This window comes from Lissotriton helveticus, chromosome 3_2 (assembly GCF_964261635.1).
Source record: "Lissotriton helveticus chromosome 3_2, aLisHel1.1, whole genome shotgun sequence".
Taxonomy (NCBI): domain Eukaryota; kingdom Metazoa; phylum Chordata; class Amphibia; order Caudata; family Salamandridae; genus Lissotriton; species Lissotriton helveticus.
In genome coordinates this window covers 485344909-485362045 of record NC_136062.1, presented here as the reverse complement: position 1 = coordinate 485362045, position 17137 = coordinate 485344909, and the positions used below count along the sequence as shown (strand labels likewise).

At 49.2% G+C, this 17137-nt stretch overlaps 1 protein-coding gene across 6 annotated transcripts in view; it reads left to right on the top strand.

Annotated features, from left to right (window-relative positions):
• Positions 1–17137, top strand: part of CKAP5 (cytoskeleton associated protein 5) — a 722261-nt gene that overhangs the window by 289104 nt on the left and 416020 nt on the right. For all 6 annotated transcript variants that reach the window (XM_078684427.1, XM_078684424.1, XM_078684429.1 and 3 more), the window contains exon 18: positions 16464–16558. In XM_078684427.1, coding sequence (XP_078540553.1) covers positions 16464–16558 — 95 coding nt within the window. The remainder of the gene's footprint in view (positions 1–16463; positions 16559–17137) is intronic.

Genomic DNA, 17137 nt, shown 5'->3' with positions numbered 1-17137 from the left:
CCGCTGTCCGTTCATCCATTCGTGTCCCCGTTCCCGCCACCCTCCCGCTGTCCGTGTGCCTGCCCGCCCCCCTCCCGCTGTCCGTGTGCCTCCCGCTGTCCGTTCATCCATTCTCTGGCAGACAATGCCTTCTCCATGATCAAAGGAGCAAAAGGATGGGGCTTTCACAGTGAAGATCATGCTCACTCTGCAAGGGATATTATGAATAGCATAACCCATTTAGCTGCAAGAAATTATCTGGCTAGTATCTTGGAATATGCATTTCAGTGAGAAGGACTCTGTTCGTCATTAAAAGATGCTTTCCGTTAACCTTTGCTCGCTGTCTGTTTGGCTGCATACTTTCTCAGCATATTTTCTCTTATGTTAATACACTTTTTTATTTATGGGTTCTCGTAACTTCAACTGACCCTGCTTTACAGAACTGTGCCGCAGTTTATTATAGCAAGTACGTTAGGCAAAATCACATCATTCAGTAAGAACATCTTCTGTCCGGGGTACCACTGCTACGCACTAACATCCACTTCCCCTCTCTGACTCGAGCTACCACAGAAATCACCCCTTGACTCTACCTTTGCCTTTGACCTACACCGCTCCACCGCCTGTCAGCTAGGTTCATGCTTTACAAAGGCCACATAAATACATACCTACCATGAGGGACATTTTTGGTGGAAAAGCTCACAAAAAATACCACTGTCACTGCTCCAGAGTGTGCGTGTATGTGACTGCTCCAGAGTGTGCGTGTATGTGACTGCTCCAGAGTGTGCGTGTATGTGACTGCTCCAGAGTGTGTGTGTATGTGACTGCTCCAGTGTGTGTGTGTGTGTGACTGCTCCAGTGGGGGTGTGTATGTGACTGCTCTGGTTGTGTGTGTGGGGGGGCTCTGGGTGTGTGGCTGGCTCTGTGTGTGTGTGTGTGTGGCTGGCTCTGTGTGTGTGTGTGTGTGGCTGGCTCTGTGTGTGTGTGTGTGTGTGTGGCTGGCTCTGTGTGTGTGTGTGTGGCTGGCTCTGTGTGTGTGTGTGTGTGTGTGTGTGTGGCTGGCTCTGTGTGTGTGTGTGTGTGGCTGGCTCTGTGTGTGTGTGTGTGTGGCTGGCTCTGTGTGTGTGTGTGTGTGTGTGTGGCTGGCTCTGTGTGTGTGTGTGTGTGGCTGGCTCTGTGCGTGTGTGTGTGTGTGTGGCTGGCTCTGTGCGTGTGGCTGGCTCTGTGTGTGTGTGTGGCTGGCTCTGTGTGTGTGTGTGTGTGTGGCTGGCTCTGTGTGTGTGTGTGTGGCTGGCTCTGTGTGTGTGTGTGTGTGGCTGGCTCTGTGTGTGTGTGGCTGGCTCTGTGTGTGTGTGTGGCTGGCTCTGTGTGTGTGTGGCTGGCTCTGTGTGTGTGTGTGTGTGGCTGGCTCTGTGTGTGTGTTTGTGTGGCTGGCTCTGTGTGTGTGTTTGTGTGGCTGGCTCTGTGTGTGTGTTTGTGTGGCTGGCTCTGTGTGTGTGTTTGTGTGGCTGGCTCTGTGTGTGTGTGGCTGGCTCGGTGTGTGTGTGGGTGGTAGTAATTGCTGTCTGCTGAGCTTGTCCGTAGGGTACAATAGTTTTCACATTTGCGAGAGATTAAGCTAATGGCAATGTAAATGACAATGCCATTTATTTATCTGTTTTCAAAACCAACACATAAATACAAATTTTGTCATTTACAATGCCAATAGCTCTAACTTCTCCAAAGGCGAAACCGTTGCATTGTAAATGCTTGTTTATCGATCCTTACAAGGAACATTGAAGCGAAAGTAAGCTCTCTGTTTCTCTCGCAAAGAAGGGCACAGCAGTGCAGAATCAGATCGGTTCTCGACATAAATATCTGCTATGCACTGGAGAAGTAACCTCCAGAAGGCTCACTGGCTCATTCCACCAGGTTCGCGCTGGTCTCGTTACAATATTTCTAGGTTGTGTGGTTTTAGGTTTAAACGAAAACATAAAACGCCGTTTCACTTTGAATGCTCTGCAAAAAAGATTCTAAGTTCAACAAAGATTGGAGTGATATGGTTTGTATTTGCAGTGCTGCAGCTACGTATTTGAAAGTTGTGTGATGATCTTTCAAAATTGATACCAGAGCTGAAGTGATTCCCTGTTGGAGATCCTTGCCACTTGTTAGATGGTATGCTGAAAGCATCTTTACAATCTTCAGAGTTAACTAGGGATGCTATTGACTTTTTAGTCCATTTTGGTGCACTGTTTTCTTATGCACAGGAACTAAAACGCAAATGTTTATAATTTGCTTTGTGTGGCATCAAAGAAAGTCACCCCAACTGGGCTATGAATGCTATATTATCCATGTGGCAACAGTTTCCAGAATTTTTGTTGAGTGATGATGCCAAAGACAAGAAATGTGAGGATCTTTGGTCGCATAAAGATAGTGATGTGAAAAAAAGCACTCTACTGCATTATTAGATTTTTACAGTTAAACAGAACTGCTGTAGTGGACATAATAAAAAAACTAGAGTCTGAAAAAAACCATTATCTGCCAAGTGTTTAGCATAATTGGTGTAGTTGTGAAACATCTCCTTGAGAGTAGGCTGGGTGACACCTTTAGTGACTTTGGCACTGCAACATGTTCCATGTTAGAGTGCTTTGCAGTGGCATGGAGAGCATGGGACTCACGTCTGAGTATACCCGTCCCACTTGGGGTGACAAATGCAAAAACAACAGGTGATGGACAGAATGCAGAACAATGTCATACATTCACCCCAGTATAGAGATCTGGGCCTAAATCCATAGTTTTTTTGCTCACCATGCCTTTCCAGTTTGAACCCAGCTATATGCAAATCAGTCTTGACCATGTGCCCCATGGGAACAGTCCAGCCCGAACTGCCAAGCCAGGTCCTCCCTGGACTGGAAACAAGCATCCAAGGACCGGTTTCGGGCTTTCAGCCCTCATCAGCCTGGATAGCTTGATTCCAGTGGCATGGAGAGCACGGGACTCACATCTGAGCATACCCGTCCCACTTGGGGTGACAAATGCAAAAACAACAGGTGATGGACAGAATGCAGAACAATGTCATACATTCACCCCAGTACAGAGATCTGGGCCAGAAACCAGTCCTCGGAAGCTTTTTTTCTGGTCCAGGGAAGACCTGGCTTGGCAGTTCGGGCTGGACTGTTCCCATGAGGCACAGGGTCAGACTGATTTGCATATAGCCATGTCTGAACTGGGGTGGCAGAGTGGGCTAAAGAACGGTGATGGATTAAACCCAGATCTTTTCACAGGGTGTGAGTGTTTGATTGATTCAGATTCTCCGTCCATCCCCACCCCCTTTTGTACTGCTTTTGGCCACCATAAGTGTGGCAGGGTATGCTCAGACGTGAGTCCCTTGCTCACTTTGCCACTGGATTCAAGCAAGCCGGGCTGAAGACGGCTGGAATGCCAGAAACCGGTCCTCGGAAGCTTGTTTCCGGTCCAGGGAAGACATGGCTTGGCAGTTCGGGCTGGACTGTTCCCATGAGGCACAGGGTCAGACTGATTTGCATATAGCCATGTCTGAACTGGGGTGGCAGAGTGGGCTAAAGAACGGTGATGGATTAAACCCAGGTTCGAGGCATGTGGGCTGCTGAATTCATATCTATAGCATAGATCGCCGCCTAGTGTTGGGTCCGGATGATTGCACATTGTTGTCCTGGAAGAGTCTTTGAAGTATCACGATGCATGGGCATCGACTCCATCCACAGATTGTTTTTTTCCGCCATTGGGTTCGGATGTAATTTCGTTATCTCCAGTTTGGAATCAACAAACTTTTTTCAAGGCCCGAAGGCCTTTTTCGAACCGTCGGTATTGTTTGCGTTCGGTGCCCGGTTCTGTTCCAACTCAGTTCGAGTCGGATATCCAGGGAGTCGTGTGACTCTTCGGTGATCGAGGCCCAGTCGACGCAGCAAGACTTTCGACGGCATGGAACGGAGTCCGTTCAAAAACTGTCCCGTGTGTGGATCTAAGTATCCCCACATTGACGTCCACCCAGTGTGCAACAAGTGCCTGTCGCCGGACCACGACGAAGCCAACTGTATGGCTTGTTCCAGGTTTCGTTCAAAGAAGACGATTCGGCTTCGGCGCGTGGCGCGCCTCGAGGCCCGGCGCTCGGCCCTGGCACCGGTGGACATCTTCGACGAAGAAGCAGACGAACAAGAGGTTCAGATGCAGATTTCACCTCCAACGGTGGACATCGAATACGACTACGAAGCGGATGTCGAAGTCCAAGACGTAGAAGAAGTCGTCGACTAGGTAGGAGACGACAAGGCCTATGGGGCCATGGAAGATAGCTCAGAGGAAGAGCTATGCCCCGTTCGAACATTTACAAAGGCTCAGGTCGAGGGATCGCCACAGGGCCTTACCCAAGACCTTATACCAGCATCCACGGCCCCGCCTTCCGGCCCGGCTACGGACACTTCGGCGGAGACGCCATTGTCGAAACCGAAAGTGAAACCATCGGTGTCGACAAAAACAAAAGTGGTTGCAGCGCCATCGAAACCAAAGACGTCTGCTGCCCCTTCGACACCGTCGTCTTCCGAGGTGTCGGGGCAATCGAGGCCGAAGAAGGCCATCGACCAGGTCAAGTCGGGCAAGGGTGTCGTGCCGAAAATGGTCAAGGACGTCGAGCAGACGTCCACAAAAGGTCGTCGAGGCTGACTCCAGCAAGGACGTCGCGCCGAAGTCCAAAAAGGGCGTCGAGCCGAAGTCAAGCAAGGGCGTTGAGCCGAAGACTGGGGCCCCAAAGCCTGTAGTCCAGACCGCCGACCCGAAACCGTCGGCGTCGACGTCTGCTGCCACGGACAGAGATCGTAGCGCCCCTAAGAAGGATGCTCCTACGCCTCGGACGGAAAAGCCAAGGTCATCGACGCTCGAGTCTTCCCATGTTGGTGGACCGAGGTCGGCTGTCGGGTCGACGAAACCATCCGCTTCCTTTACGAGGCAGGTCTCGGACTCCCTCAAACGAATTAGGGACAAGGCTTCAACGGTGGAACCAGAGACACCTTCCATCCTGAAGCTATCTGTTCCGGCGCCAAAGACTTCGACGCCGATCCTCTTCACGTTGCCGCCGAAGGTGGCGCCGAAGGCCTTCGCACCACGATCGGTGCCCAAGGACTCTGTGGTGTCGAAGCTGAATCACCCGGCTGGGAGCTTGAAGCGTCGTCCGCCCTTACTAGAGGAGCAGTCGGAGCATTTCATCGATGCCGACACCGGAAAGCTTACGCTTTACAAAAGAAAAATCACAGCATCGCAGCCTTTGGAGTCATACACAATTCCTCTAAAGCGCAAAAGGCAGGCTTCAGAATCACCAGTCTTGGTCGAACCAATAGTTCCTCAGACTCCAAGAATTTCAACACCCTCACCCACTTATTCTGATGGAGAGGATGCCGGGGAAGAGGACGAGGAATACAATTTTCCTACCAACACAGAGCCTAATGAACACCACGACTCATGGGTTGTGGCAGGTGACCAAGGGGATCAGCACACCGTCCATGACCTTCAGGTGTACAACGTCAAGACCTCTCCCACTGAGGACTCTGCGGCATTTAATGCCTTAATTGAGAGGGCAGCTAAAAACCACGACGTTGAAATGCATGCTGACCCGGTTGAGGTGGACTTCCTCTTTGACACTTTCTCAACTGCTGAAAAGACTGTAAATACTCTTCCAATGCTGAAGGGGGTCCTTAAGCATGCTGCGGACATTTTTAAGGAACCCACACGGTCAAGGGTGGTCAACCCTAGAATTGAGAAAAAATAAAGACCGGCACCTGGCGATCCTACCTACATCAAGGGCCAGTTGCCATTGGACTCTCTGGTAGTTTCTAATGCCCGCAAGAGGGCGAATTCGCAGACCACTGGTGAAGCTCCTCCCCCAGACAAAGAATCTAAAGTGCTGGAGGCATCAGGAAAGAGAGTAGCAGCTCAGGCGGCCAATATCTGGCGTATCTCTAACATGCAGGCACTCTTGGCTAGATACGACAGGGCACACTACGACACACTAGAGACCCTGTTGCAACATCTACCAGACCAATATAAAGAGGCAGGGGAGATGCTTATCCAGGAAGGCAAGCTCATCTCTAACGCTTCCATTAAGTGTGCACTTGATGTTGCGGACACTGCAGCAAGGGCAATTAATACCAGTGTGATGCTGAGACGTCAGGCATGGCTTAGGATCTCCGGTTTTAAGCCGGAAATACAAACTACCATCCTTAACCAGCCGGTAAACCCTGACAGATTATTTGGTCCGGAGGTGGATACCACCCTGGAAAAAATAAAGGATACCGAGACTGCCAAGTCCATGGGGGCTCTCCAGTCCCAACAGTTTCGAGGGAGCACTTTTCGTCGCTCAGGCAATAGGTGTTTCCAGAGGCCAGATGTCCCAACAAACACAATTCAGTAAAGGTGGGGCGCAATCCTCTTACACCAAGCAAAATAGAGGAGGATACCGGGGCAACAGCGCCAAGGGCAGGGGCAACAACAACTCCCGTTCCTCCGCCACCAACAAACAGTGACTCCCTGTCACTGCCCCCTGACCATCCAACACCTGTCGGGGGGGGGGGGGGGACTCCAACAGTTCCTGCCAGTCTGGAAATCCATCACCACAGACAGGTGGGTCAGGAAACTTATCCAGTTCGGCTATTGTTTGGAGCTAACGTCCACTCCACCCAACATACCACCAAAGCATCGTCCTATGTCCACAGAGCATTTGCACTTATTGCAGCAGAAGGTTCTTGTCATGCTGCTAAAAGGCGCAATAGAGCTTGTGCCAGTGGAGGAAGAAGGCACAGGGGTGTATTCCCTGTACTTCTTAATCCCAAAGAAGGACGGGTCCCTCAGACCTATTCTGGACCTCAGGCCTCTAAACCAGTACATTCTCTCAGAACACTTCCACATGCTAACACTGCAGCAGGTTCTTCCGTTGCTCAATCAGGGAGACTTCCTCGCAACCTTGGATCTCAAGGATGCTTACTTTCACATTCCACTCCATCCATCACACAGGAAATACCTCAGATTCACCATTCAGAATCGGCATTCTCAATTCAAGGTCCTTCCTTTCGGAGTGACCACAGCCCCCAGAGTGTTCACGAAATGTCTGGCGACAGTGGCTGCGCACCTCAGGAGACAGAACGTCCATGTCTACCCTTATCTGGACGACTGGCTGGTTCAGGCAAAGTTAGCCCAGCAGTGCGCCGCCGACATGTCCCACACCATTCACCTTCACGATCTGGGCTTCTCACTGAACTATCCGAAGTCGCACCTTCAGCCAGCCCATGTGCGGCAGTATCTGGGCGCGACGATAGATACTCTGGCGGCCACGGCTCAGCCAAATTCAGTGAGGATCGACAACATCCAGTCGCTAATCCAAAAGTTCAGACCGCAACACTCGCTTCCGGCAAGAGTGTTCATGCAGTTGATAGGCATGATGGCCTCCTGCATCTTCATAGTCCCGCACGCGAGGTTGCATATGCGCCCGCTCCAAGAATGCTTGGCACATCAGTGGACTCAGGCTCAAGGACAGTTGAACGACCTAGTGTTGGTGACCGGTCGGGCATACAACTCTCTGCATTGGTGGAATCCACACAACCTTTGCAAGGGCCGACCGTTCCAAGAGCCTGTGCCACAGATTATCCTGACGACGGACACATCTCTCCAGGGATGGGGAGCTCATGTACTCCACTACACGGTGCAGGGACTATGGACGACGCAGCAAAAGAAGATGCACATCAACTATCTAGAACTGATGGCGATCTTCATGGCACTAAAGTCCTTCAAAGTACATCTGTGCAACAAAGTCGTGTTGGTCCGGACGGACAACATGACGGCCATGTACTACATCCAAAAGCAGGGAGGTACACACTCTCCACAGCTGTCTCATCTGGCTCAGAGCATGTGGAAGTGGGCCATTCAGAGGAACATCTTCCTCATGGCGGAACACCTCCCGGGCAAGGACAATCAGATGGCGGATCTGCTCAGCAGGTACAGCCACCAGATGCACGAGTGGGAGTTACATCCATCAGTACTTCGCCCGTACTTCCAGCAGTGGGGTCATCCAGAGATAGACCTGTTTGCCACAAGGAAAAACGCAAAATGCCAAAACTTTGCCGCCAGGTTCCCGCACCCACAGTCGCAGGGCAATGCGATATGGATGAACTGGTCAGGCAGATTTGCGTACGCTTTCCCCCAGCACCTCTCATACCGCTGGTGGCACGAAAGCTAAAGCAACACTAGATGACACTCATCCTGGTTGCTCCAAAGTGGGCACGCCAACCATGGTACACCACGTTTCTAGAACTCTCCGTGGTACCGCATCAAAGGCTGCACCTCACACCCAGGCTCTTGACGCAGAACCATGGCGACATTCAGCATCCAGATCCGCAACAGCTCAATCTGGCGATATGGCTCCTGAGGTCTTAGAGTTTGGCTACCTTGATTTGCCTCCTGAATGCATGGACATCATCCGGGAGGCAAGAAAGCCCACCACTAGGGCCTGCTGTGCAGCAAAATGGAAGCGTTTTGTCATTTACTGTACAGAACATCACATCAACCCGCTAGATGCATCCATTCCTAACATCATCTGTTATTTGTTACATCTTTACAAATGCAATCTAGCATATGCTTCCATTCGGATACACTTATCCGCTATAGCGGCTTATCTCCAAAACAGGCAGCATCTCCGTTTTCAGGGTGCCTGCCATTAAAGCCTTCCTGGAAGAGCTAAAACGGGTCATCCCTCCCAGGACCCCGCCAGCTCCTGTATGGAACCTCAATGTGGTCCTCACCAGGTTGATGGGCCCACCTTTTGAGCCTCTGCATTCATGTGAGATTCAGTTCTTAACATGGAAAGTGGCTTTTCTCATTGCCATTACGTCTCTACGGCGTGTTAGTGAGCTACAGGCGCTCACTGTACAAGAGCCATTCATTCAAATTCACTCCAACAGGGTAGTGCTGCGCACTAACCCTGAATTTCTTCCTAAAGTGGTTTCGCAGTTTCATGTCAATCAGACCATTGAACTGCCCGCGTTCTTTCAAAACCCTGAAACAGTGGCCGAAAGAATGCTCCACACTCTTGATGTCAAACGAGCGTTGATGTACTACATTGATAGGACCAAAGACTTTAGAAAGACACAACAGCTTTTTGTTGCCTTTTCAGCCCAGCACAAAGGCAACCCCATTTCCAAAGCAGGGATAGCCAGGTGGATCGTTAAGTGTATTCAGATTTGCTACCACAAAGCTAAGCGCACTTTAACGGTCCCCCCAGAGCCCCCTCCACCCGCAAGTTGGGGGCCTCCATGGCGTTCCTGGGTAATATTCCTTTGGAAGGTATTTGTAGAGCAGCCACATGGTCTACACCACATACATTTACTAAACATTACTGTGTAGATGTGCACGCAAAACAGCAGGCAGCTGTAGGACAGGCTGTTCTTAAAACACTTTTTCAGACTTCTGCAGCTGGCACAGGCGGCCGCCGTTAATGGAGGGACTGCTATGTATTCTATGCTATAGATATGAATTCAGCAGCCCACATGCCTCGAACTGAATATGCTACTTACCAGTATGCATCTGTTCTTGGCATGTAGGGCTGCTGACATTCATATCGCCCGCCCTCCTCCCCGGCGCCTGTAGCGGCTGCAGACTTTCTTACATTTACTCTTAGCATGGCCATCGCTTACACTGTTACACTCCATCTCTGCCACAATGGCTAAAAACAATCTGGGGATGGAGTCGATGCCCATGCGCACTGTAGTCCAGGGGAGGAGCCACCTATCTCGTGATACTTCGAAGACTCTTCCAGGACAACAATGTGCAATCATCCGGACCCAACACTAGGCGGCGATCTATGCTATAGATATGAATGTCCGCAGCCCTACATGCCAAGAACAGATGCATACTGGTAAGTAGCATATTCAATCTTTTGACTGGGTGTGAGTGTTTGATTGATTCAGATGCTCCGTCCATCACCACCCCCTTTTGTACTGCTTTTGGCCACCATAAGTGTGGCAGGGTATGCTCAGACGTGAGTCGAATGAATGAATGAATGAACTGTGATTTATAGCCGCGCAACTTAGCTCAGTGGGCGTCAAGGCGCCTAGCTCAATATCTGGCTGAGTCATCCGAATGAAGGGAACTTACTGGTAGGCTTTAATGAAACACCAAGTTTTAAGAGCTTTCCTGAAGAGATCCAGTGAGGGCTGAGATTTAATCTCCAAAGGAAGTGTGTTCCATAATTGGGGTGCCAGGATGGAGAATGCCCTACTCCCCCATCTGACCTTCCTGGAACGAGGGACTATCAGTTGATTCAGCTCTAGAGAGCGAAGACATCTGCTGGGTACATAGCGGGTAAGCAGAGACCCAAGAGCATCAGAAGGGCCTGCCATGAGGGCACTGTAAACAAGGCAGAGGAGTTTAAAAGACACCCTAGAGGAGATAGGGAGCCAATGGAGGCTCTTCCTTGCCATAGTAGCAGATGCAAGCCATGGAAGGGCCAGCACAAATCGCGCAGCAGCGTTCTGCACTACCTGCAAACGCTGTAGAAGACACTTGTTGGCCCCAGCGTAGAGTGAATTACAATAATCCAGCCTGGAGCCTACAAGAGCAGTCACAATCTGCTTGCGTGCCTGGGGTGAAAGGTAGTGAAGGATTCTTTTCAGGGTCCTGATAACACCCCAACAGGTGGCAACTGTCCTGTTTACCTGAAGCTCCATGGAAAGCGAGGTGTCGAAGATGACGCCGAGATTCCTCGCAGATTGGGTGGGAGTGGGGCAGATGCCAAGAGATGAGGGCCACCACTCGCCCGACCACATGTCCTGGTCCTTACCAAAGACCAGGACCTCTGTTTTGTCGCCGTTCAACTTTAGGGAGTTAAGGATCATCCACTCTGCAACAAGCTGCATGCAAGACCTAAAGTTGGACGCGGAAGTACTCGCAGAGTGGACCAGGGACACCATAATCTGCGTGTCGTCGGCGTACGACACCACCTCCATCCCCTGTGATCTTACTAATCTCGCGAGGGGGGCCACGTAGATATTAAACGGGGTCGGGCTCAAGGCCGACCCCTGTGGCACCCCACATTGCAGCAATTTAGCAGGGGAGAGGAAATCTCCGGGCATCACTCGCTGTTCTCTCTGCTGTAAAAAAGAGTTCAGGAGACTCGTGGCCGACCCTGTTACCCCTGCCTCCCTTAACCGAGATGTTAAAGTAGAGGGAGACAGGGTGTCAAACGCCGCCGTAAGGTCAAACAGCACTAACACGGTAGTTTGGCCAAGATCTACTTTACGGCGAATGTTATCTACCACCTTAGTCAAAGCAGACTCCGTGCTGTGGAACTTCCTAAAGCCATGTTGGGACCCGTCCAGGAACCCAGAGGAGTCCAGGAAGATGGATAAGTGAGAGTTTGTGAGCTTCCAACATCTTTGCAGGGGCCGGCAGAAGGGATATTGGTCTAAAGTTCTTAAGAAGGCCAGGGTCCAAAGAAGGCTTTTTAAGGAGAGGCTTCACTATCGCCTTCTTCCAGACCGTGGGAAAGGTGCCCTGTTCCATAGCCCCATGGCCACTGGATTCAAGCAAGCCGGGCTGAAGACGGCTGGAATGCCAGAAACCGGTCCTCGGAAGCTTGTTTCCGGTCCAGGGAAGACATGGCTTGGCAGTTCGGGCTGGACTGTTCCCATGAGGCACAGGGTCAGACAGATTTGCATATAGCCATGTCTGAACTGGGGTGGCATAGTGGGCTAAAGAACGGTGATGGATTAAACCCAGATCTTTTGACTGGGTGTGAGTGTTTGATTGATTCAGATGCTCCGTCCATCACCACCCCCTTTTGTACTGCTTTTGGCCACCATAAGTGTGGCAGGGTATGCTCAGACGTGAGTCCCTTGCTCACTTTGCCACTGGATTCAAGCAAGCCGGGCTGAAGACGGCTGGAATGCCAGAAACGGTCCTCGGAAGCTTGTTTCCGGTCCAGGGAAGACATGGCTTGGCAGTTCGGGCTGGACTGTTCCCATGAGGCACAGGGTCAGACTGATTTGCATATAGCCATGTCTGAACTGGGGTGGCAGAGTGGGCTAAAGAACGGTGATGGAATAAACCCAGATCTTTTGACTGGCTGTGAGTGTTTGATTGATTCAGGTGCTCCGTCCATCACCACCCCCTTTTGTACTGCCTGATAATTCACCAGCTTGTCTGATCGGTCAGCCAAAGGCAGATTCCTTTATTTCCCAAGTGGCACAACGTCTAGCACAGAATCCTTCCTCTCCGTTGTCTGCTCTCCCTGATCTGGATGGGAGATGGCAGCCACTACTGTCTGGGCAGCCAACTCTCTGGCCATCTTAGGCCGCTACGATAGACAGATGTAGTCAGACAACTCTGCCTTTATCGAGATGTTACCTTATTCCTCCAAGACAGAAGCACTAAAAATCCTCCAAGAGGGAGAAGGAATCTCGGCTGAGATTATCGACTCTGCTGTGGATGTTGCTTCTACAGGTTTTCGCCAGCTAGCAGGAGCTGTAGTCATTCGGCGTTAGGGCTTGGTGAAGGCCATTTCTTTTCGTCAGGTAGTGCAGACGAAGATAAGACATGCCTTAAAAAGGATACCGAGACTGCTAGATCGCTGTACTCTTCAATTTCAGAAGCAGCCCTTTCGTGGTCGCAAGGGGTCGTGAATCCTTGTCTGTTCGAGAAGGTTACAATCAGTCCAGACAGTACCAGTCCAATCAAGGGAGCCAACGTTACTCTTAACTCCAACAATACTTCCGGCATCCACCGGCTTCATCGTATGCACAGAACAGAAGGAAGTACTCCTACCTTGGACGTTGTACATCTTAGAAGCAGTGACAACTGTCACCTGCCACCTGCTCTACTGCTCAATCCTACAAAATTTGAAGGGAGAATCTCCTGTTTCTACTCAACCTGGTCTGCCATAACTCCAGACAAATCGGTCTTGGACATAGTAGTCAGGGGCCACGTCCTGGAATCTGTCAAACTTCCTCCAAATTCTCCTCTCAAATGCCTGCCTCCAGCTCATCTCAACGAGCTTTTAACCCAAATAAATCTAATGATGAAGAAAGGAGCGATCGAACTAGTTCCAAGAGTATAAAAAGGCACAGGTTTCTATTCAAGATTTTTTCTAATAAAGAAATCGGGAGACAGGTGCCCTGTTCTGGACCTTCATTCCCTCAAGAAATACCTCAAAAAGCAATCCTTCTGGATGTTGCCTCTCCAAGAAGTCCTTCGGCTCCTCACTCCGGAGGATCATATGACCACCCTCTACCTCCAAGACGCATCCTTTCATGTCCCGATATTACACAGACACAGAAAATTCTTTAAGGTTCAGAGGGGCTAGCAGGGTCTTCCAGTTCAAAGTCCTTCCCTTTGGACTACTTTCCACGCCCCGTGTCTTCAACAAAGTTTTGGCACCGGTGGCGGCACATCTTTGACAAAGTGGAATGCAAATATTTCCCTATCTCGGCGACTGCCTTATCAAGGCGAATTCATTTGCAGTCTCAACCGGCCATACTCAGAGATGTCTTTCCCTTTTCTGATCTCTAGGCCTCTTCATCAATCTGGACAAGTCTCAACTCATCCCTTCGCAAAAGAGAACGTTCTTGGGAGCCACTATAGACACCCTGAAGACTCAAACTAAAGGCAACAAAAGATTTGCAAGCTTGCCAAGCTACTATGCTCAAGAAGGTGTTTTTCTGTCCGACAGTTCACGTCACTTCTGGGGATGCTTTCATCCTGCATTCCCTGGTCCCCAATTGTGATCTCAAGATGAGACCCTTGCAAGAGGAGCTAAACAAAAAGTGGCTACAGATTTCGGGGTCATTTAACGATCTCATCCACATCACTCCCTAGATACGGAAAGCGTTGCTTTGGGTGACTTGTATAAGGAACTTTGCAGCAGGCCTCTCGTTCTTAGTGGAGGCTCCAAGTTTCATAATCACCACAGACGCCTCCCTTGAAGGGTGGGGAGCTCATCTTCATGGACTGAGTCAACGGCAAATGGGATACTCCACAACGGATTTGGCATATCAACCTTTTGGATTTGCTAGCGATCTTCCTGGCTCTGAAATGTTTTTGCACCATCATTCTCAGCGCATCAGTGTTGATCTGGACGGAAAACACAACAAGCATGCACTACCTAAACAAACAAGGGGGTACAAGATCCACTTTGCTGTCTCAGCAGGCTCAGCAAATTTGGGATTGGGTTATCCAACATCAAATAACTGACAGCGGTCCATGTCCCGGGAGTGTCCAATTCCCTCAGCAGGTCGACCTCATCCAACCATGAGTGGGAACTCCATCAACCAACAATAGACCAAATCTTTCAGAAGTGGGGTCGACCCAATTTAGACCTATTTGCGACCACCCTGAACCGCAAATGCTCATTCTACGCAAATTGGCTTCCCATCAGGACTCGTGCTGGAATGCGCGTTTGATGAACTGGTCAAAAATGTATGCCTACGCTTTTCTGCCGATACCGTTGGTCCCCAGGGTACTCTGGAAAATGAAGAAAGTCTTGTCGCCTGCTTCTCATAGCTCCCAGGTGGCCTCGCGAGCTCTGGTTTACAGAACATCTCCTATCCGAATGCGATCCCATTCAGCTACAACCAATACCGAATTTCCTCTCTATACACAACGGCCAGATCTGCCATCCGTATCCTGCATCTCTGTGCTTACCGGCCTGGCGCTTGAGCACCTTGAATTTCCTCACTTAGACATTCCTTTAAACTGTAGAGAAGTCTTAGCTAATGCCAGAGTGCCTTCCACTATAAAAACTTACATGCTCAAATGGAAACGTTTCTGTTGTTGGTGTCAAGCCTCCAACGGCCACCCAATCCATGCAAAACTAGAAAAATGTTTACCTTTCTTTTTACATCTGGCAAGGTCAGACCTTTCCCACTCTACTCTTTATGTATTCCTAGCGGCTATCTTAAGATTCCGGCAGGATGGTTCAAACTCTTTACTTCTCTAGGATCATTCAGCAATTCTTCGAAGGATTGTTTTGTATGTTTCCTCCCATTCGTCGCCCACCTCCACCCTTGCATCTTAACATTGATCTGTCACAACTCATGCGACACCCTTTTGAACCTATCCATAGGGCTGATTTGAAATTTGTTTTGTGGCAGCCCTCACATCAGCTAGGTGGGTTAGTGACATTCAAGCCTTCACTATAAAACCGCCTTTCCTCCAATTCACCAGAGACTCTGTAGTGCTCCGCACTAACCCGGTTTTTATTACTAAAGTGCTTTCTGATTTCCATCTGAAGGAGCCGGTCATTTTAAAATTTTCTTCCCTAATCCACAATCACCTGCGGAAAGGACTTTATATGCTCTTAATGTCAAGAGATGTCTAAAATGTTATTTGCAAAGGACAGCCTTAATACGCAAGTATGATCAGCCTTTTATAGCCTACGGCAGGATGCGTAAGGGATTTCTGCTGCAATCTTTGTCATCAGCAAGCAGGTAGACAGGCAACTCCTAGAGCACTTTCTACAAGAGCAATCTCCTCTTCTACGGCTCTCTTCACTGGTGTGCCTCTTAATCAGGAATGCCGAGCTGCAATGTAGTCCAGCAGTCACACCTTTACCAAACACTACTGTCTGGAAGCTGCCAGCAATGCTGACACGTCTGTGGGACAATCGGTTCTGCGCAATATTTTTCAAGAAGGTGAGCCTCTATTTCTTCCCTCCTCGTGTGTTGATGGTATACTTATGTCTATATATATATATATATTTTTTTTATTTATGCATGCTTGATTATGTATAATTCACGCATGTTTTCTCAGTTTGCGTACAGTTTTCTTGTGTACACAGTTATGCTTCCCTGATTTCACAAGCATAATTATGGAATTACTGATTTGTACTGATTCAAGCATGTGAATCTATGAAAGACACCCTGATACTGGAGAAGAACAAAGGTTACTTACCTGTAAACTGTGGGTCTCCAGTATTGGTGTCTTTCATAGATTCACATGCGACCCACCCACCTTCCCTCAGAGGCTCCCCTCTTCTCCTAGGCTCTTATATCACACTTGTGCTGGAAAATCTGAGAGCCTGAGCCTCTGAGGAAAAGGTTCTAGGGGATGCTGTCGCTGATTGGCTGCAGTTTGGACTTTATATAATGACCTGGACGAGTCATGAAAGTGAAATGTTTTTTCCTATTAACTTCTAGTGATATTACTTCCTGTTACTCTTACCTATGATATAGCTATTTCATGGATGATCTTGCTATTTTTATGTACCGTGGGACTCCCACTTCGACTGGGAATGATTCAAGCATATGAATCTATGAAAGACACCAATACTGGAGAACCACACTTTACAGGTAAGTAACTTTTGTTCGTCCTCACCAAGAAATAGCAATTAGCATTTATGGAGATTTCTTATGTGAGTTTCTGCTGTGACACAGCTTCTGTTCTTGCTCTTCCTGATGAAACTTTTCCTCCATCGATCCAACCCTTTTTCCTCTTGCTTCCAGGTGATGTCCTTGGCCTTTGCACAAAAGAATCCCAAGAACCAATCCGAGACGCTGAACTGGCTTGCCAATGCTATCAAGGAGTTCGGTTTTACTGGGTAACTATTACCACTGGGAATGAGTGGGCAAGTGATGGCTTTTGGTTTCTGGTCGGGGATGCATTGAATCCAAGAGCGCTTCGTACTGCTTCCACTAAAGGTTTGGTCAACCTAATACTATGCAGTCGACCTTTTTATAAATAGACCTGGCAGTGCAGTGGTTTTCTGTTCATGGTCTTCATAAATCTCTGCTTTTGAGCCCTCACATTCGGGTTCTGTCCATACTCAACCTTTACCCTGTTTTCACACTTAATAGCACTATTGTGTTAGTGAAGGTGTGAAGGGGGCAGTTTTGTCTGGTATATTTTGCTATGTAAGTACTCTCTGGCTTACATTGTGTTGGGTACGTAGGTTAGTAGGAAACCAGTGCAGAAATTGCTATTTGAGAGTGGGGATTTGGAGTCCCCTATAAAGTGTTTTTTTGGGTCACAGTATTACGAAACTGCACTATTACACCTCAGGATAGTTTTTTACAGAACCTTAAAACAAATATCTTCTCTCGGACTCAAAATTGAAATCTTCTCATCAATCGCGTACTGTTTCACATCTCATCCACATAACATTAAAGGCTTTCACCAC